Below are 16,256 nucleotides of genomic sequence, written 5' to 3' on the forward strand. Positions count from 1 at the left end.
TTATTTGAGTACCTCTTCTGCAATGTAGTGTAATGTAATATCTATAGCTGTAATATCTATAGCTAATATCTATAGCTGTATCTGTAATATCTATAGCTGTATCTATAGCTGTAATATATATAGCTGTATCTATAGATGTAATATCTATAGCTGTAGCCATCGTGTGGAAGCCACACTTGGTGCCGCAAGCTTGTTGTACTTCTGCACTGCAGTTTTCTTGATGGGGATCATTTACTTGTATTTAAATTTTCCTGTTGACTTTTTAGCCAAAAGAACCAGAAGAAAGCAAGTAATGGTCTCTAGCACCCAGACTTATGAGAGACACTTTATGTGTTACAATTATGTTCAGTTCTACTTTAAAACATTCAAAAGACAATAGGCTGTAGTGAGCACTGCAGCTCTAGAACAGGATAGATGCACAATAAGATTTTGGTAGGACGGTTAGCACTGCAGTATTGTAATGCATAGCTGGGGTTGGTGCTCATTGTAGTGAACATAATTATGGGATGTTTCCCGTTACCCTCTGCAGAAGCACGAGCGGCAGGCGCAGCAGCACTACCAGCAGCTGCAGAGGAGGAAGAGGGAGGAGGAGGAGCGCCAGAGGCAGGCGGAGCACGCGGCCCGCAGGGAGAGGGAGCGCGACGAGGGCAAGGCGGACGCCCCCGGGGAGCAGCAGCACCACGAGAAGGGGCACGGGGGCAAACAGCGCGGCGCCGCGGGGGGCGCAGGGGGAGGGGGCGGCGCGTCGGACAAGCCCAAGAGGCCCAGCTCTCTGCTGGCCAACAATAACGTGATGAAGCTGAAACAGATCATCCCGCTGCAGAGCAAGTTCTCCTCGGAGCGGGGCGCCCGCTCTCCGCAGTCGCCCACCGGCAGCGAGCCCAAACTCCCCGGCTTCCTGAGCTTCAAATTCCTCAAGTCGCCTGAGAACAAGAAGGAAGTGGCCGCTGCTGCTGCCGCCGCCGCCGCCGCTTCCTCCAGTACCGCAGCGACAGCGGTATCGTCATCATCGTCATCATCATCATCATCAGGTAGCGGCTCTCAGGAGCGTTCCCAGTCACCCAGCAAAGCCTTCAACCCTGGGAAACTGTTTAACTTTGGGAAGTCAGAGGGGGGGACGTGTGTGAACGGGGCACAGCCGCACGGACTGTCCGACAGACAACCGTCCAGGTCCGACTTGAACGGGGTCCCGGACGAGATCCCCTCGCCCGGAGGGGAAGGGTCCCAGAACGGACATTTGATAGACTTGGACCCGGCCGGCCATAAAATCTAGTAGCCCCCCAGATGGAGAGCAAAACTTTGGTTCCACGGAAGCTGAAGAAGCGAGGTGTTTACTGTGAGGAACGGCCTGACCTGCCTTCCGTGCTGTCACAGGCCGTGTGCTCGCCTCCCTGAAGCAGAGCGAGGGAGACATGAAGCTGAAGCAGAGCGAGGGAGACATGAAGCTGGTGAAAAGATGACTGTCGACTTTTGGCCGTTGACTTTTTTTTTGCCGAAAGACAAAATACGGGCTAATAAGAAGTCTTTATAAGAAAGACATAAGCCCTCCTATCATGCCCGAAAAAATACTCGCCCTCCCTCACACACACACACACACACACACACACACACACACACACACACACACACACACACACACACACACACACACCCTTCCTTGTCTGCAATACGTAAAGAAATGCATGAGCTGCGTTTCTGATATTTTTAAGCCTTTAAAGCGAAGAGCTGTATTTCTTGATTTCTTTTAGTCAGAAATGGAAGCATCTTGGTGGCCTGCCACTGGAACATAACAGTCTGTTATGGAGGGAAAAAAAGATTTAAAAACAAAAATACAGTGGTGTATCACAGAGTTTACATCAAATAACTACTGAGAGTGTTCTTAGCTATGTCATTAACTGTGGGGGATTCTTGGGCCCTTCACTTTTATATTGGAGTGGAGGGATTGGAAAAGCAATATCAATCAGTGTTTTAAAGAGAAACAATACTGCAAATCTGATCAATCATCATCACATGTCATGAACCCCTCCCATCATAAGCATCGCCGGCAGCTTTATTCTCAAAGCGGAGGCGATGTCGGAGCTTGGTACACTTCCTCCCATCCCGATGGCAATATCAGATGTGTCAAAATGACCGTGCTTCTGGATATGACGTTTTGAAGAAAAGTGCGAAACAAAAGTAAAGAGCGAAGCGCGACAAGTTGTCACATAGCAGGATTTGTACAGAGAGAGAGAGAGAGCAAAGTGAGACAGAATGTGAGAAGGACAAAAAGCAGAGGTGGACTTGGATGATTTTGAGAAGATGGGAGTATGGAAGCCTATTGTGTGCTGTGCCCCATCCCAGCCTGTACACATGCTTTCAAAGGCGGATGGTCATTTCCACACACACACGCGGCTCAAGTTTAAAAAGATGAACTAGGCTTGGTAGACGGTGTCGAGTTTAAAAAAGATGAACTAGGCTTGGTAGATGGTGTCTAGTTTAAAAAGATGAACCAGGCTTGGTAGATGGTGTTGAGTTTAAAAAGATGAACTAGGCTTAGTAGATGGTGTCTAGTTTAAAAAGATGAACCAGGCTTGGTAGATGGTGTTGAGTTTAAAAAGATGAACCAGGCTTGGTAGATGGTGTTGAGTTTAAAAAGATGAACTAGGCTTGGTAGATGGTGTCTAGTTTAAAAAGATGAACCAGGCTTGGTAGATGGTGTTGAGTTTAAAAAGATGAACCAGGCTTGGTAGATGGTGTTGAGTTTAAAAAGATGAACCAGGCTTGGTAGATGGTGTCTAGTTTAAAAAGATGAACCAGGCTTGGTAGATGGTGTTGAGTTTAAAAAGATGAACTAGGCTTAGTAGATGGTGTTGAGTTTAAAAAGATGAACTAGGCTTAGTAGATGGTGTCGAGTTTAAAAAGATGAACTAGGCTTGGTAGATGGTGTTGAGTTTAAAAAGATGAACCAGGCTTGGTAGATGGTGTTGAGTTTAAAAAGATGAACCAGGCTTGGTAGATGGTGTCCAGTTTAAAAAGATGAACCAGGCTTGGTAGATGGTGTCCAGTTTAAAAAGATGAACCAGGCTTGGTAGATGGTGTCCAGTTTAAAAAGATGAACCAGGCTTGGTAGATGGTGTTGAGTTTAAAAAGATGAACCAGGCTTGGTAGATGGTGTCCAGTTTAAAAAGATGAACCAGGCTTGGTAGATGGTGTCCAGTTTAAAAAGATGAACCAGGCTTGGTAGATGGTGTTGAGTTTAAAAAGATGAACTAGGCTTGGTAGATGGTGTCGAGTTTAAAATGATGAACCAGGCTTGGTAGAAGATGGTGTCTAGTTTAAAAAGATGAACCAGGCTTGGTAGATGGTGTCGAGTTTAAAAAGATGAATTAGGCTTGGTAGATGGTGTCCAGTTTAAAAAGATGAACCAGGCTTGGTAGATGGTGTCCACTGTCCAGTTTAAAAAGATGAACCAGGCTTGGTAGATGGTGTCCACTGTCCAGTTTAAAAAGATGAACCAGGCTTGGTAGATGGCGTCGAGTTTAAAAAGATGTGATATTTGCACTAAACCCCGACGCCCTGCATAGGAACACGTCTTTCCGTAGGGGGAAGGACCAACACCAGCCTGCCTCATAACCATTATGCAAAACCTGGATCGCTTTCTTTTTCTCATTTCACACTAGATATCCACCAATCCCTGCTCTTGACAACCAAGGGATCTTCCTAATCGTTCATAATGAGATATTTTGGTTTTTTACAATAGTTGCTCTTTTTTATGTTGAGCTCCGTATCTTTTTTTTTATACGTACCACTTGCTGTATTGCTTTATTGCAATGCTAATTTTTGAATGGACATTCCCTTCTTTTAACCAAAGCGGTACCTTTCTGATTATTATACTGTAAATCCAAGACATTTGTTCTCATGTGCATTGATTTCAGCGCTGTTTATGCTAGACATGATGATGTTCCTGCTCGAATAAGTGACCACTCGCCACTCGTGCAGCTCTGCAGGGTCTCCAGAGGGTGGTGCCAGAGAGCAGGCAATGGCAAAATGTGTGTGTGTGTGTGTGGAACCAATTGTTCTGATTTACCACTATCCTGAAAACCGTGTCAGATGGTGCAGCGGCTGCAGAATCGTCGGGCCGGGCTGTGGCTTCGGAACACTTTGGAAGGAAATGTTTAGCTTGGTATCCACTGGGCATTAGATAAGGCACACACACACACATACACACACAGAACATTGAGAAGTTTGCAGAGGCCGTTGCACTGCATAAGAGAGACACTCAGCTTGGCTCATTGAGACATTAACTATGAATTGCCACACCATCGCCTCTGACAAGGATCTTTGCAATAACATTGAGTTGTAGAGGAGCCTTTTAGCTCTACTAGCCTAGCCTAGCCTAGCCCCCGCAGGTCCCATCTATACTGCATTATCCCATGTCCCTGCTACACAATAAACAGTTCCTTGTGTCCCCTCACTGGTTACTTGTCAATGTCATCAGCTTTCAATCCCGAGCAGTGTCGGCCAAGTTACTTTCAAAATGTAATATACTACGTATTACTCGCTACTTTCATTTCAAAGTAATACGTTACTTTACAATATTACTGTCTGTGTAGAGTAACTCATTACTTATTACACTACTTTTGCATTATTTTGACCAAAATAACAGCAGAAGCAGAATGACATCGCTGCCCGGGGAACCATCCTGAAAAATAATTTCAACCCTTCTTGAAGTCGGTGTAAATTGTCGAAAATTCTAAATGTTATCCTTTTCCTTTGTTATTGTCATCTATAGTGGTTATTTGCATAAAAACACAATTTGATTAGGACATGATTGTATCTTTATTTAAATATGTGCTTTGATAAAAAAGAAAAAAAACATTTTTTAACTCAATTTGTAACTTGTGTTGCTTGACAAAGTAACGGGTATAATATTACTGAAATCCTATTGGTAATAAGTTATATTACTGAGTTAGAGTTAGGGTTATGTACTAGTATGTTACTTTTGTAATGAGTTACCCCCAACACTGATCCCGAGCAGTTCTCTCTCTCTCCCTCTCTCTCTCCCTCTCTCTCTCTCTCTCTCTCCCTCTCTCTTCCTCTCTCTCTCTCTCCCTCTCTCTCTCTCTCTCCCTCTCTCTCTCTCTCTCTCTCTCTCTCTCTCTCTCTCTTCCTCTCTCTCTCTCTCCCTCTCTCTCTCTCTCTCTCTCTCTCTCTCTCCCTCTCTCTCTCTCTCTCTCTCTCTCTCTCTCTCTCTCTTCCCTCTCTCTCTCTCTCTCTCTCGATGTGGGCTGGACCAGTTGCACACCTACGGCCTCTCCTGTGTCTACTATAGACAGTTTTCACGGAGTGGTCAGTCCTCCACCTTCATGTTTTTATTTTATTTTCTGTCCATAGCAAACACTGCAACAGGAAGTGAGCTGGGGTTCAATTTAGAATGTTTTTGTTGTCAAGTTAAAACCATCTATATGGAAACTCCCTTGACACACATTGCATAATAATCTCATCCATGTGCCCGGAATGAGTTGACATGGAGCATCAAGTACATGTAGGTGTCTGACCACTGCTGCCTCTTGCATTGTGTCATAACGTCCCAGTAAAACTAGTCCACCATTCAGTGGAATAACAAGCAAAAGGCCGGACAAAAATGTACTTCCACAAAAAGGCCACTAACAATAATATCTCTTACTGACTTGTCGAATGCAATAAGGAAAGAGGAAGCACAGCCATTTGTGTCGTCAGGTGTCATTTGACTCATTCTATGTTTAGTTTTCTGCAGCTGAAATCATTGGTTATTATAAAATTAGAAGCACGAGACTGAGTGAAATTGAATATCATCGGTGTCTTTGAACATCATTCTCACAGGCTGGTCATTGTTAAAGGGACAGTTCACTGTGGAACGGCATATCAGAGATCCAGGCTTTCATATGGATGGATGGCTTAGAATAGCTGAGCGCAGGCAGAGCATTCTCCTTCAAAGCAATAGACCTCATATATCATATTTTGAGGCTTCTTCATCATGACAGCGGAAGTCAGTTTCAAAGAGCAGGCACAGGATGAGATGAGACAATTTGCTGATGCTATTGCAACACCTGCGTTGTAGTTCGCAACACCATGTTTGTAGTTCTTCAGATTGTTATGAAGTTCTGGGCAGTATCCCATGCCAGAGACGGTAGCGTCATGCCGGACACGTTTCCCCTTCAGGCCGAGCACACACAACTTTATCAGCTCCAACTGGCTCATCAGTCATCTCTGTGATTCAATGTCACATGGTAGCGGTTCTTCAAAGTGTTTTGGGGCTCATCAAGTTCTATCATTCTCATGTGGATGCAGCAGGATAGGAGTACTACTGTCAGTGAATTTAGTAAATGTGCTGTTTTGGATCTGAAGAATGGATGTGTAGAGAGGTCAGACGACCCTAACCTCCGAGCTAAAGATAAGACATCTCTATGGACGCCTCACTTAGTGAAAAAGACATCATAATGCTCTTCCAATGTACCACTGTAGAAAAAAAAAATCTTTTCAAGAAAAATACAATACTGGGAAATGGTATTATTTATTTATTTTAATTTATTTTGTCATATTTTTGTAAGATCTGAAAAATAGTTAATAAAACTATTTGAAAATGTATTTCATGTGTTGTGACCCACTTGTTACAGGAAAAAAGTGTCTCACTCACACACATACTTTTCTCTCAATATTGGGACTCAGAAGCTGCATCTTATTATAATACCTTATTTATTATTATTATTATAATATCTTATTTATTTATAATAAATAAATAAATAAGAATAATATATAAGACACAGTGGCAATTTCCGCGGCGTCCTACATGAACACCGCGACAAGTGGTGGCCAGTGGTGACTGATGATGATGTCATACCCACTGATGATGTCACGCCCGACAATCGTCAATAGGTGGCCAGAGTGATGACATCATCTCCGACGTCAAGTGGTGGCCAGTGGTGAGTGATGTCATCATACCCACTGTCCACTGATGATGTCATGCCCCACAATTGTGGAGTGGTGGCCCGAGCGATGACGTGCGATATACCCACCGATGATGATACATGGGTCCCCTCTAACTCACTGCAGAGAGTAAATATAGAGCAGGTGAAGGAAAACAAACTACAATACAGCTGGATGAATGTTTGTCATCATGGACATCTCATATTTCTCATCTATGCAAGAAAATGACTGGAACTGCATGTATGATAGTGTCAAAATATCTCCCAATGCATAGTATATTGAAATAAGTAGCCCATGCACTGATAGGGACTCATAATGTCTTACTGTGTGCAAAGGTTTCGGGAAGTGCTAGAAAGGGAGACATTAAGAGGGTTCAGAGATAGCACAAAACAAAACAGAATTAAAATGTTCACTCCAAATGTTGAGTGTCATAATGCCCTCTGCTGGTCATCAGTTAGAGATACAATCTTCTTTCAATTTATTTTATAATATGCATGTATGCACATTAAGAAGAGGCCAACATTGATCATTGCCAGGTTTCACTTGGTGAGGAACAGGCATTCAATTAATACTAGAACTGCAGTCATCATCACTGATGACATCATCACTGAACTATAGCCTCAGCCTTAGGGCAATTAATCTGTCCTAATTAAAAAATCCGGCTCCGTCAAGTCACCCACACAGGTGCTCTTTACACTTCCTGAAAGTTTCAGCCCGATCGCACGTAAAGCGGCATAGCTGGCTGAAAACAGAACTTGAAACAGTGGACAGAGCCCACATACTCAATTTTATAGATAGATTGAAAGACTATTCAACTTAAAAGATCCCCTCCAAGATGAATAAAGAGTATACTTTGAATAATAATTTGTGATATTTTTTCCAAGAAAAAGGTGCACATAATGCGTAAAAGCTGGGCAAGAGAGACAAAAGTTACATCAAATTTGTCTGTCAGGCATTAAAACTAAAGTAACTGCCTGTTTTGAAAATGTAAGGAGTAGAAAGTACAGATATTTGTGTTAAATTGTAGGGAGTAAAAGTAAAAAGTTGTCAGCCTACTCAGTAAAGTAGATGCCTGAAAATCCTATCAAGTACAATAACGAAGTATTTGTACTTAGCTACTTCCCATCTCTGGTTATAGGGTAGGTTATAATTTCATACAAACTTACTAATATTTAAATTCAGGAGACACAACTGTTTTATTAAAAAGTTTTATTAAACAATACTATCTTAATAGAAAACAGGAGGACAATCCCAGCACTCCAACAGGAAAAAGTCAAACCAAGGAATGAGTTACAATTAAAAAGCCTTTATTTTAATGGCTTTGATCAAAAACATGCCAACATGTTTTGATCATCAGGTCTTTATCAGGGTTCAAATGCAGACTAGACAGGTGGCCAGACTTGACGTGGACTTGTGACCAAAGACTTTTTAGATGGACTATAGCTCAAAGACCTGAGACTGGAGTCTAGCTCAGACTTGGGAGACTTGACTTGGACTTGCAAAAAAATGGACTTGTGAGCATCTCTGACTCACATTGTGATATCAATGTCAGACTGTCATCAGTGATGTCACTTTATGACACACTGATCATGTCATAGGCATTGTTACATCATCAGTAATGTCATAAATCCTTCCCTGCTGAGGTTAGAAATTGGACTCTTACTCACAGCCCAGCCAATCAAGCTTGAACCTGCGTGCAACATTTCTATAAAAAATTATAAAATAAAATAATTAAAAGCATCACATGACAAAAACCGAGTTTTAATCCAGTTTTATTTCAGCAAAGCTAAAAAGAAATCTGATCAAATATACATAAGATGGGGCAAGGCTTAGGGTGTTGTCGAACAGTCAATGTATGGGGGAGCAGAAGCATAATGTGGTTTTACGCTTCAAAAACAGACTATGTACACTGTAGGGAGGAAAATCACTGACCAGTCAACTCACACTGCAGCATCTACTGATAAGCGGACAGGAGACTGCGGTGACTTTGCCCGGCAGTGTCAACAATGACATTAAAAAAAGGTCTATATTCAATGTTGTGTATACAGTCTATGACCAATACAAACTGAACCTCAGGAACAAGGCAGGATGGCAACTGCACCTCGCTGTGCATGCTCATTGTGCATTCCATGGCATAAAATATAATACTCTTTTTAAACCCCCTGCGTTCATCTCAGCGCGGCTCTCGGACAAAAAAAACCTCCAACGCTGTCATCACCAGTGCAGCTGTCCCCAGGCCCTGAGCTCGGGGGGGGAAACAAAAGTGGCCTGACCACAATGATCGGTTACAGGGCTGATATCTCCCTAAGAGCATAGGAAGGTAACATCTCACCACCCCCGCATCCCGCTACATCGCTGGCCCAGGAACACTTGGACCTGCCGTGGAAACATCAACATGCAAGACAAGAGAACATCCACTGGGGCAGCATCAGCGCTCTTCTCTTTACTTCCACAACATCCATGGACATGTATTATTTTACAAAAAGGTAGACACAATGTTATCCAATGGAGAAACTACATCTGGCACTGGTAATTATTTACACACACATCATATTTTATACTTTTTTTCCCTTTTCCAGACATGTACTGTACATATTTCTCTTCACTACCTGTGCTGTTGCCTAGTTGTGCAATTGAAAATTCTAGCATTATAATTTGCAATTCCATATTTCAGACATCTTCTTCCTTCGTTTCCTGTTGCATCCTAAGGTATGATGAAAGAGCAGCAAAAAAAAAACTCTGTAAGCCGTTACGGATCCAATTTGTCATACTAGCCTCGATTAGCCAGAAGGCGGCGCTAGGTGTAAAAATATTTCTCAGAAACACCAACACAACATTTAAACCAACAAGCACAAGCCCCAAAATAGAATGTTAGCGATGCACATTGACCGTAAGCACAAATCTAAGGGGAATTCGGGAAGAGTTTCTCCTATGTTGTGCAGTTCTTCACAGTGCATTTCTCTTGGTTCTGTTGAATCAAACGTTGCAATGCCCGGGCCGTGTGGCTGCAGAGTGGGCAGTGAAACAGAGGGTGGGCACTGTGGCTGGCAGGAAGCTCATTGCCAAACATAAACAACTATAGTTAAAATAAAAAATAAAACCGTAACAAAATGTTCTCTTTGCACAAATCAGGACAGACTCTCCAGTAGTTTCACAGAAGGCTAGGCTACACGAGTCACATACCAGTATGAGACTGTTTTTAAGGGTACTGCTGTAGTGTCCGACTCGTCCATCTATCAAGTCCATCTCTGACACTTGATCAGCTCTGCCATTCTTTCTCTCACCTCATTCATATATACACACAGCTCAGCATGCATACAACAACCACACATCCACAAACGCACACAGGGCATGGTCAAAATAAAAAAGCAACACCAGTATGAGAATCCTAATTGGTGGATTTTTACATCGCAACGTAGATAAACTGACTATACTGAATTATGGAGAAATTAAGATAATGGTCTGTTGTGACATGTAGTTATTTTGATAGATTTTTTTTTTGAATGGCACAGGGGTTTTCTAGTCTATCTAGAATGACCACACTGCGGATGTATGCCTCCGCCAAACAATTGCGCAGTAGACATGCATGTCTGTCCAGACTTTGACGTTTGAGCCAAATGTGAAGACATTTCATCAAGGTGTTACTGAGATATGGCGTTACCGAGCTTGAAAATGGCTCAATGACCTTGACCTTTGACCACCAAAATCTAATCCGTTCATCCTCGAGTCCAAGTGGAAGTTTGAGGCAAATTAGATTAAATTCCGTCAAGGCATTCCTGAGATATCACGTTAGCGAGCATGAAACGAGCGGTCGTGATGTCACAACCTTGAACTTTGACCACCAAAATCGAATCGGTTCATCCTTGAGTCCAAGTGGACGTTTGAGGCAAACTCTAAGAAATTCCGTCATTTTTCTGGATGTGGCCCACAACCAAAAAGGTTTGGCCACCCCTGTCCCTACTGTAGGTCAAAGGTCAATGGCAGTCAGCGAGAGAGAGAGCAATGTTGGTGTAAAATGTTCTTATGTCATTTAGGATGATTTCTGGTTACATACATTCTCTTCATTAGCATGGCCATTAAGCCATGGTTGCTGGGGGCTCCTTCATGCTGAAACACACTGCTCACATAGGCATCAAGATGTTGAGGACTAAGAATGATGTTGCAGTTATTAGGGGTTCACTAGCTCTCTATGGGATGTCTGGGTTGATTTGGTGCAAGGAAATGGACCCTGCCATACTACACGGGGGGGCGGGGCCTGTACTATGAAGTAGAATTTAACGCTGGGTTTTTGTCTCACAAAGGTGGCTCACTTTTGACCACTGTAGAAGATCACCATGGTAACCTATGCCAACGTTCAGGCTATCGGATCAAAACGTATGAAAGACCTAGCCTGGGTAAACTCATCCTCTACGTGACCTCTATGTACTATCAGTCAGTCACCGAAGAAACTTACGCTACAGGCATAGCCTGTGACGTCACGTTGAAAGGCTGGGTTTACCCAGGCCATGAAAGACCCGCCTTCTGACCAATCAGCTGTCTGGAAACAGGGAGTCACCAATCCTACAGGATCCCGATATGGACTGAAAATCACAATGAAAAACTGAAAGCTATTATTACCGGCCCTGACCATCATTAATGGATTAAAGTTACTGCTGCATAGGCCTATGAATATATATTCCATTACTGCAGCCACAAAGAACATGAGGTTGATTTTGGGCTGGGCTATATGGTTGAAATCAATATCAGGATAATCATAAGAATTTTTCTTGATATCAATATATGGTATATCACGATATGGTTCATGTATGCAAAATCACGTTAAATAATCAAATGAATGTTGATCTCATTGAACCGAACGGTAATGTTAGGTGTGATGACGACCGCACACTTCTCTCTTAAAAAAATATTGAATTGGACCATACTATAACATGTAGTCGAAACATGTTGGTAAAGTCCACTAGGGGTACGTGGAGCAAATACATGGTGTACTTGAGAGAAAGGAGAAAATGGAAAAATGTCAGAATAAATCATGAAAATGAATAAAATGTTAAAATAAATCTGCTCAGGAGACACTAATTGCAACTCTTTCACTATTTTTTTTGTAATGTTATATTCTTCAAAAAGTTATCATTCATTCATTGCATATGCTAAGGTTTTCTCTTGCAGTTTTCTAAGCAAAATGTACTTGAGTAAAGGGGGTACTCGGATTCAGAAATCAGGAAAAGGGGGTACTGAAGGCAAAAAGGTTTGAGGTGTTTTGAGATCCAATTAAATACTTTTTAAGTGCAAGAGAGAGAAGTGTGCAGTCTGTTTAATTCACTTTTGTTAATGTTAGGTGTGCTGTCAAAACGAAACAGAAATACTAAAATAATATACCTTTTGGGGTTATGTTTTATAACGCTGGCAGTTATTGATTATAAGAATTTGTCAGCAGGAATTATTAGGGCTTATATCATCATATAACTAGGTCTATTCATGCCTGTGGCTTACAACCATCCACACAAAGTACCAAGCAGGCCTGCTTTATTGCACAATCCAGATCTTTGACAAAACTGGCCATTTTCAGCGGGGAGCAATGCTAGCTAGCGTGGTTGTTTCCCAGCAGCAGCGAAGGCATTTGAGAGCGACACGCGGGGCTTCCGACTGAACTGGTCGGCACCAATGGCAGAGCTTCATCTTATCCAAATTGTCTTCTCTGGATCTAACCATGCTGCATGTGATTGGATATTTATTACGTAACCTGCCTCTTTCATGTGAACGCGCTCATAGCTGGATAGGTAAATCCTGGGTTGACAGAGCCAGTTGATAACGTATATATACATACGTTATCGGTATATTGGTATACGGTATATATATACAATGATAACGACGTAGGACCGGTTATTGCCATTGTTAGGTTTAGTGAAGCCACCTAACTCAAAGATATCCTACTTGCTTCGTAGTACAGGCCCCAGAAAGTCTTTAAGGTGGGACTTTACTTTTAGTGCTTTCGTTTATATTGGCTATGCCCTGTAAAAACACACGCACGCAAACGCACACACACACACACACACACACACACACACACACACACACACTTATGAGTCCTCGTTCATCTCTTGGCTATCTGTCCTGGCGATCTTCCTCGGGGGTGCTGGGCTGTCGCCCTCGCCTTGTTCCTGTTCCCTCTTCTTTGCTGCATTCTGTTTGACAAAAAGTGGTGTTAATAAAACCATTATCATCACATCTCAATGATTATCCAACAATCAAAGACCACCGGCTAATTAGCGTTTAATGAGGCTAAAAAGTTCAAGATCATCATTCAAACCGACAGCACAATGAGGCCTAAGTTTGAGAAGTTAATTGTCGATAAATTAATACAAATTTGGGGAATTAATTATTAGCGCATGAGTCATAAGTGGGCATTCGAACATGGTCACCTTTTTGTCCCACTGCTGATGAAGGTAGCGCAGGAGGATGTTGGTTTTCTCTGTTACAATAACTGTAGAGAAAACAAAGGCAAAACACTATCAACAATATATCAGCCAAATTATGATCCATTTTAATTGTCCCGTGTAGTGAAAAATACCTCAGTAACAAACTACAAAAAGGGTGTTTGACATTGATTGATTGATTTTATTCTGGATAAAGAACAAAATCCAAGGGATGTACGTGTAAAAGTGTGCACACTTATTTCCAACATGGTCTCTGGTCTTATCAAAACGGGACATACAGTAACACATAGCATCAAAACAGAACAGAACAGTCAAGGATAAAGGAACAGGAGATATGAACCAACATAAATTCAAAAACCATTTGAACATATTACTCTATCTTACTCGGCAAGATTTTTTTCAGAAGGTTTTTAAAACCATTCAGAGAATTCGCAGACTTAATTTCATTAGGGATCTTGTTCCACTCCCCCCCCCCCCCCACCCCATATAGAGGAATGTACGTCTCCTAACTTTTCAGCTTTTCAGATTGGGTAGATTCAAGTTTGCTATACTAGCCCTTGTGTTCAGGCAATGAATGACCGGAACACACAAAGCACTTAGTAAAATAATTAGGACAAAGGTCATGTAATATTTTATATATAGACCATGATAAGTTTCAACTGAAATTCCGCTAAGGAGTTCCTGAGATATCGTGTTAACGAGCTTCAAAATGACATTGGAGAGGTCACAGTAACCTTGACCTTTGACCACCAAAATGTAATTAGTTCATCCTCGAGTCCAAGTCGACGTTTGAGCAAAATTGGAAGAAATTCCGTCAAGGCGTTCCTCAGATATCGCGTTAACGAACATCCGAAGGTACAGACAACCCGAAACCACCGCCGGTATCGCCCGGCGGTGGCATAAAAATGGGATGGGCCAATATGTGTTCTTGGACCAAGGCCATTATGTGATGCCTCAATAGAGCTTTATTGTTTAATCCAGTCTTTAAGGTTGAGGCAATTCCTCCAAGTAGTTAAGATCTCTCAGCCTGGTATTCTATGGTGGCTTTGGTACTTACTCTGTTCTGAGGGGTATTCACGGGTTGGAAGGTACACAGAGGGCCTCCGGTTCTGTAAACAGGTCACAAATTACAACTGCACATTCTCCTAATGCCTTTGATATATATCAGATCATTGTTTAGCATTTTATCCATAATTGAGATATTCTGTGGCTAAATGTGTGCCAATTCATTAGTCTGAGACTGAGGTAATAATAGGGATGCACCGTCCAATATGGAAATTTTGGCCGATACCAATAACCGATATTAACATTGCTGTTACGCCCGAAAGCTGATATTTACCGATGTCGATATGATCTGTATAAAAACAAGTTTCTATGATAATCAAATTTTGTACATACTGTACTGAAAAACACATGTAAACACTGAATTTGAAAAAGTAATATCTTTCTTTATTTCCTCTCAATATGAAAATTTTGGCCGATGCATTAAAAAATGTCTAACATTGGCCGATACCGATTATGATTGCCGATATATTGTGCATCCCTCGTAATAACCCTTCGCAGGTAAATAAATATTGCGGTAGGCTACTCACAGATGCTTTACAAACAGAGTCTGCATGGAACCTGCTGAAGTTACTCTTATTGTAGACAGGAAGCCCTTTCAAGAAGTCAGCCTGTGGGAAGAGGGTGATGTGATCAGTAGATCTAGTAGGTCTGGTCTGTTATGAAATTGTAGGGCCTCCCCTTTAACCTTGCATCTGACCCAAAAAGACTACAAATCAACCGAGTCATCCGTTTGTCTGCCTTCCACAGTCATTCCTCCTTTTAACTTATTATTCACCTGTCAAATAGGACCAGTGTATTAAAAAGGGATGGGTCTCTACTGGGCAGTAAATGATCGTTTCTAGAAATGAAGCCTGTAGCTATTCAGGGCACATTCTGTCACCAGAGCGGTCAAAGCTGACATCAGAGTAATGTACAGGTTTCCAAGAAGACATAAGAGGCCAGGAGGAATAACAACAAAACACAGCTGGAAATCCATGCAAATGACAGAGGACAAGTCACTGAGCCGGGTATACTGGGCGTTCCCTCATCTCAGCAATATGCAAGCTAAAGAAATGGGCCTTCTTTTGGTTCAACTTCTTCCACCTAACGTCCTCAGTTACCTCCCACCTTGAGTTGAATGCATCAGCTTACAGTCTATATAACTAGTGGCATCAAATTAGCACTCAGAGCTGACTAGCGTTAGCTCAAAGCACGAGTCCCACAAAATGATGCCGGCCGGTTTGGCCTGGGTGAAAGCCAAGAAAGGAGAGCAGTTGTGGCTAACAGCTACCTAAAGTTAGCTAGCTCGCTAGGTAGTTAGCATTTCTGTTCTAGCTAACGTAACTGTATTACAGCTTCATTGGGCAGATATGTATGCGATATTCACCTTCTCCATGATAATGGTAGATATTTTCTGACTTGTGGAGCTTGGCTTGATTGTCTCCGTGCTGGTCGTGATGGCAGAGACAGTGTGAGTTGAGTAGGTTAGCCGCGCTAGCTTACAGTACTAGCTAGCTAAGCAGCTAACGCTAGCCGAGTCAGACGTCCTCTGGGGTCTTCTTGCAAAAGAAAATGACGCCCTTCACATACAAGTTGTTTCCATTCTAGATCCCGGTATCCACGAAACGCTTGACACTATGCTGATGAAAACAGTCTAGTTGTCATAGCATGAGTTACCAGGCTAGTTTCACAGGACTTCTTCAGCTAGCTAGCATGACGGCTAGATAGATGGTGGTGGTGGCGATGTTCACTGGCCACGCCTTGAGAACGCCAATTGGCTGTCAGTTGCTCCCACGTGGTGGCAGCTTGACGAGGTAGCCTATGAGCACACTG

At 42.4% G+C, this 16,256-nt stretch overlaps 2 protein-coding genes across 2 annotated transcripts in view; one reads left to right on the forward strand and one right to left on the reverse strand.

Moving 5' to 3' along the window:
- The window catches only part of ano8b (anoctamin 8b), a gene marked incomplete at its 5' end in the record, with an annotated part of 30,501 nt that extends 29,172 nt beyond the window's left edge, over nt 1-1,329 (forward strand). Inside the window, one exon of the mRNA XM_083647931.1 lies at nt 530-1,329. Within this exon, the coding sequence (XP_083504057.1) occupies nt 530-1,273 (744 nt within the window). The 3' untranslated portion in view covers nt 1,274-1,329. The remainder of the gene's footprint in view (nt 1-529) is intronic.
- Nucleotides 1,330-8,701: 7,372 nt separating this feature from the next.
- On the reverse strand, nt 8,702-16,068 carry dda1 (DET1 and DDB1 associated 1). The gene is made up of 5 exons (XM_083647943.1): nt 15,811-16,068; nt 14,972-15,052; nt 14,437-14,488; nt 13,365-13,426; nt 8,702-13,127 (listed from the first exon to the last, which is right to left on the reverse strand). The coding sequence occupies exons 1-5, from the start codon at nt 15,817-15,819 to the stop codon at nt 13,023-13,025; spliced, it is 309 nt and encodes a 102-aa protein (XP_083504069.1). The 5' UTR covers nt 15,820-16,068; the 3' UTR covers nt 8,702-13,022.
- Nucleotides 16,069-16,256: the final 188 nt, after the last annotated feature.

Source organism: Poromitra crassiceps (genome assembly GCF_964638095.1).
Source record: "Poromitra crassiceps genome assembly, chromosome: 12".
Lineage (NCBI taxonomy): Eukaryota > Metazoa > Chordata > Actinopteri > Beryciformes > Melamphaidae > Poromitra > Poromitra crassiceps.